At 49.6% G+C, this 3,351-nt stretch overlaps 1 protein-coding gene across 1 annotated transcript; it reads left to right on the forward strand.

Annotated features, from left to right (window-relative positions):
* Nucleotides 1-1,133: 1,133 nt before the first annotated feature.
* On the forward strand, nucleotides 1,134-1,902 carry LOC123180607 (ubiquitin-40S ribosomal protein S27a). Its single transcript, XM_044592685.1, has one exon. It carries the CDS (start codon nucleotides 1,239-1,241, stop codon nucleotides 1,704-1,706), a length of 468 nt encoding a protein of 155 aa, XP_044448620.1. The 5' UTR covers nucleotides 1,134-1,238; the 3' UTR covers nucleotides 1,707-1,902.
* Nucleotides 1,903-3,351: the final 1,449 nt, after the last annotated feature.

Genomic DNA, 3,351 nt, shown 5'->3' on the forward strand with positions numbered 1-3,351 from the left:
ACTACCGCTGCAACGGCAGGAGCTAGAACAAGCCTGAAGCACAGAGGCTGAGAACAGTACTTCCGCAGGCACGGTACTACCGCTCCCCCATGCGGTACTACCGCAAGGCAGTAATGGCCTAGCCTGGGAAGGGCGCGGATGAATAAAAATACATCCGTGCCTACTTTCGCTGAAAATCAGACGATGCAAAAATCCGACACGGTACTACAGCTGGAGGAGTGCTACTACCGCGCACAAGGTGCGGTACTACCGCGGAGGGCGGATGTAAAAAATTACATCCGCCCCTACTACCGCAATGCAGCGGCACTTGGCCTGGGGGCCACGGTACTACGGCTCCAGAGGAGCGATACTACCGTGGGCTCCTGCGGTACTACCGCGCCGAGGTACGGTACTACCGTAGGTGCCTGCGGTACTACTGCTCCAGGGAGCAGTACTGCCGCAAGCCCAATATCAGCAACCAAGACATAATGCATAGAGGATAAACGGAGGATGCTCCAAAGCGAAGGGGAAAGGTGGAGACAAGGAAGAAAATGTGTACGTGATGATTCCACCCGAACCTTTCCGACGCGGACCCCCTCTTAATAGTACGGCTTTCCTACGACTCAAATCCACCAAAAAGAAACGTAGAAAAACACCGTCTTCAATAGTCTTCGAGGGGCACCAAACCGTCTTGTGCCTAGCGATGAAACGTGTGTGAAACTCAAGGCACACGATTAGTCCGTAAAAGCATTGTCATCAATCATCAAAGCACCTTAGGGATAAATATGCCCTTACATCAGCGTTGGAGCACAATTGCGAGAAATCAACTCCTGTGCGAGAAATGAAACTTTTTTTCCTTTAAGAAATATAGTAGAAATGAATCCTCTTCAGTGAACTTCTTGGCGTCTATACGGAGATACTTTTTTTTTGAGAATGGAGATATTTTCTTTAGACAATGGAGATATTTTTCTTTGAGGACAATAAAATGAACTTTTTATAGGGAAATAAAATGAACTGATTGACAGTGGAAATCTTGGAGCCAAAGCCCACATAAAATGGGTCACCGAAGCCTAGTCAATCCACACCCCAGCCCAAAAGTACCGTCCACGGAGGGAGCCCAGACGCCCATTCTCCTTATAAAGCTAGACTGCTCCAGGCGTCCCAAACCCTAGCCTCCACTCCGCCCCCCAACCCAAACCCTACCCCGCCGCCGCCGTCGCCGACGCAGCGCGCGGAGGCGACCTCCCACCGCCGCCAAGATGCAGATCTTCGTGAAGACCCTGACGGGCAAGACCATCACGCTGGAGGTGGAGTCCTCTGACACCATCGACAACGTCAAGGCCAAGATCCAGGACAAGGAGGGCATCCCGCCGGACCAGCAGCGCCTCATCTTCGCCGGTAAGCAGCTCGAGGACGGCCGCACCCTTGCCGACTACAACATCCAGAAGGAGTCCACCCTCCACCTGGTGCTCCGCCTCCGCGGCGGCGCCAAGAAGCGCAAGAAGAAGACCTACACCAAGCCCAAGAAGCAAAAGCACAAGCACAAGAAGGTGAAGCTCGCCGTCCTCCAGTTCTACAAGGTCGACGACGCCACCGGCAAGGTCACCAGGCTCAGGAAGGAGTGCCCGAACGCCGACTGCGGCGCCGGCACCTTCATGGCCAACCACTTCGACCGCCACTACTGCGGCAAGTGCGGCCTCACCTACGTCTACAACCAGAAGGCTTAGAGGTGGCTTGCGTTTGCTCTGCTCTTTTACCTACCTACCTATCGAGAGTCGAACTCATTTAGATGTGTCCCGTTTGTCGTTTAAACTGAATCCTTGAGTATCATGTTTCCTGAATATTTCATCGCCTACTGCTGTTATGCGATGCGTGCTTAAATTTTGGTGTCCGTATGCTATCAGTCTAAATGCTTTTAATCCATTCCATGTCGGCTATCTTATTCTATGCTTTGTTGATCTTAATAAGGTGGTGCGATCACGAGACATGTTGATGCATGGGTTCTTCAGCTTATAACCCATTATTGCAGGTGTTTCTAGATTAGCCAATAGCTATGCAGGTCTTACATGTGGATGAATATTTTGCTATTGCTGTTTTGTTATGTGTTGATTCTTTGAGGTGTGTGATCTTTATCACTTGCAATTAGAATTCAGTTCATTCCAAGCGGTTGTGTGGTTGGTTTGTTCTACGTATCTGTTTTAGTTCATACCTAGATGTGCCTGAAACTGTGAATATATGTAGTCAGTTACCTTTGGCTATAGACAGTGGCAGTGCGATGATTGCTAGTGTGGAGCATAGTTCTGCCTTGTGGTTTAGCCATCAGTTTTGTGTGTGTTAACCATTCACCATTGCCTACCTTCGGTGGTAATATTGGTTGGGTCTATTGTGCCATATGTCTATCGGTTTACAGTTGTAGATGTAGGTGAGTTTTGCTGTCCTCTTGAGATGTGATGAGGCATCAGTCTCTCACATAAGCTGTAGATCTGTACTCCCTCTCTGTAAAGAAATGTAAGAGCGTTTAGTGATGTAAATAGATGCTCTTATATTTGTTTACGGAGGTACCAGTAGTTTACAATTGCCGACGTAATCAGTGAACTGGTTCAGTATCTCGGTATGTTTAGCCAATTCCATTTCAGAATTGGCCCAACGCTGCATAAGCAACAGTGGCATTGCTGTTTATGCCCTGCCAATGGCCCTGTAGCTGGGATTTAGTACTGATGTTGTTTGCGGATGAAACATGTGACTGAAATTTTCACGTCTCTGTCTCCGTGCAAGCCTAGGGGGCTTGTTTGTATACAAGCCTGTAGCATGAAGTTGTAGCTAAGAGTGCTTCTGGATTGTGGTCGTGCAATTTCATGAACTGTGATCAGCGGCAGCGTTGCTAAACCAGCGAGAACCCAGTTCGGATGTGTTTGGTTGGGAAAAGGCGCAGCGGCAGCGTCTCTCTTATCGAGGTCCTGGACGCCTTGCCGCAGTGCTGCCTGTTCATGCCCTTGTGCTGTGCCGTTGTTGAGTTTTCCTCTCACGGCCATACCGAGGGCGACATGTGGCACCCAAAATCCATTCGCTGGCACAGAGATGAAATAAGGTTAAGAGAAGCTCGTAGTGGGGTGTTGAGGAGCTTGTAGCTCCCAGAAATCAAAGAAGCGAGAGTTGACTATAAATACATATGCACGCCAACCAATTCACTGCACCTAATCTCACTATGCCTCCCTCATCGAGCTCACCATTCCCCTTTTCTCTCGTTACGCATTCGACCTGGGGATGCGTCGCTACTACGCCCATGACCTACCATGTACTAACTCGCCATTGGCTGTCTCGCAAAGCTTGTCGTCCTGAGCACCAGAGCCGCCAAGCACGCAAAACTTGTCC

The sequence above is a fragment of the Triticum aestivum genome, chromosome 1D (assembly GCF_018294505.1).
Source record: "Triticum aestivum cultivar Chinese Spring chromosome 1D, IWGSC CS RefSeq v2.1, whole genome shotgun sequence".
Taxonomy (NCBI): domain Eukaryota; kingdom Viridiplantae; phylum Streptophyta; class Magnoliopsida; order Poales; family Poaceae; genus Triticum; species Triticum aestivum.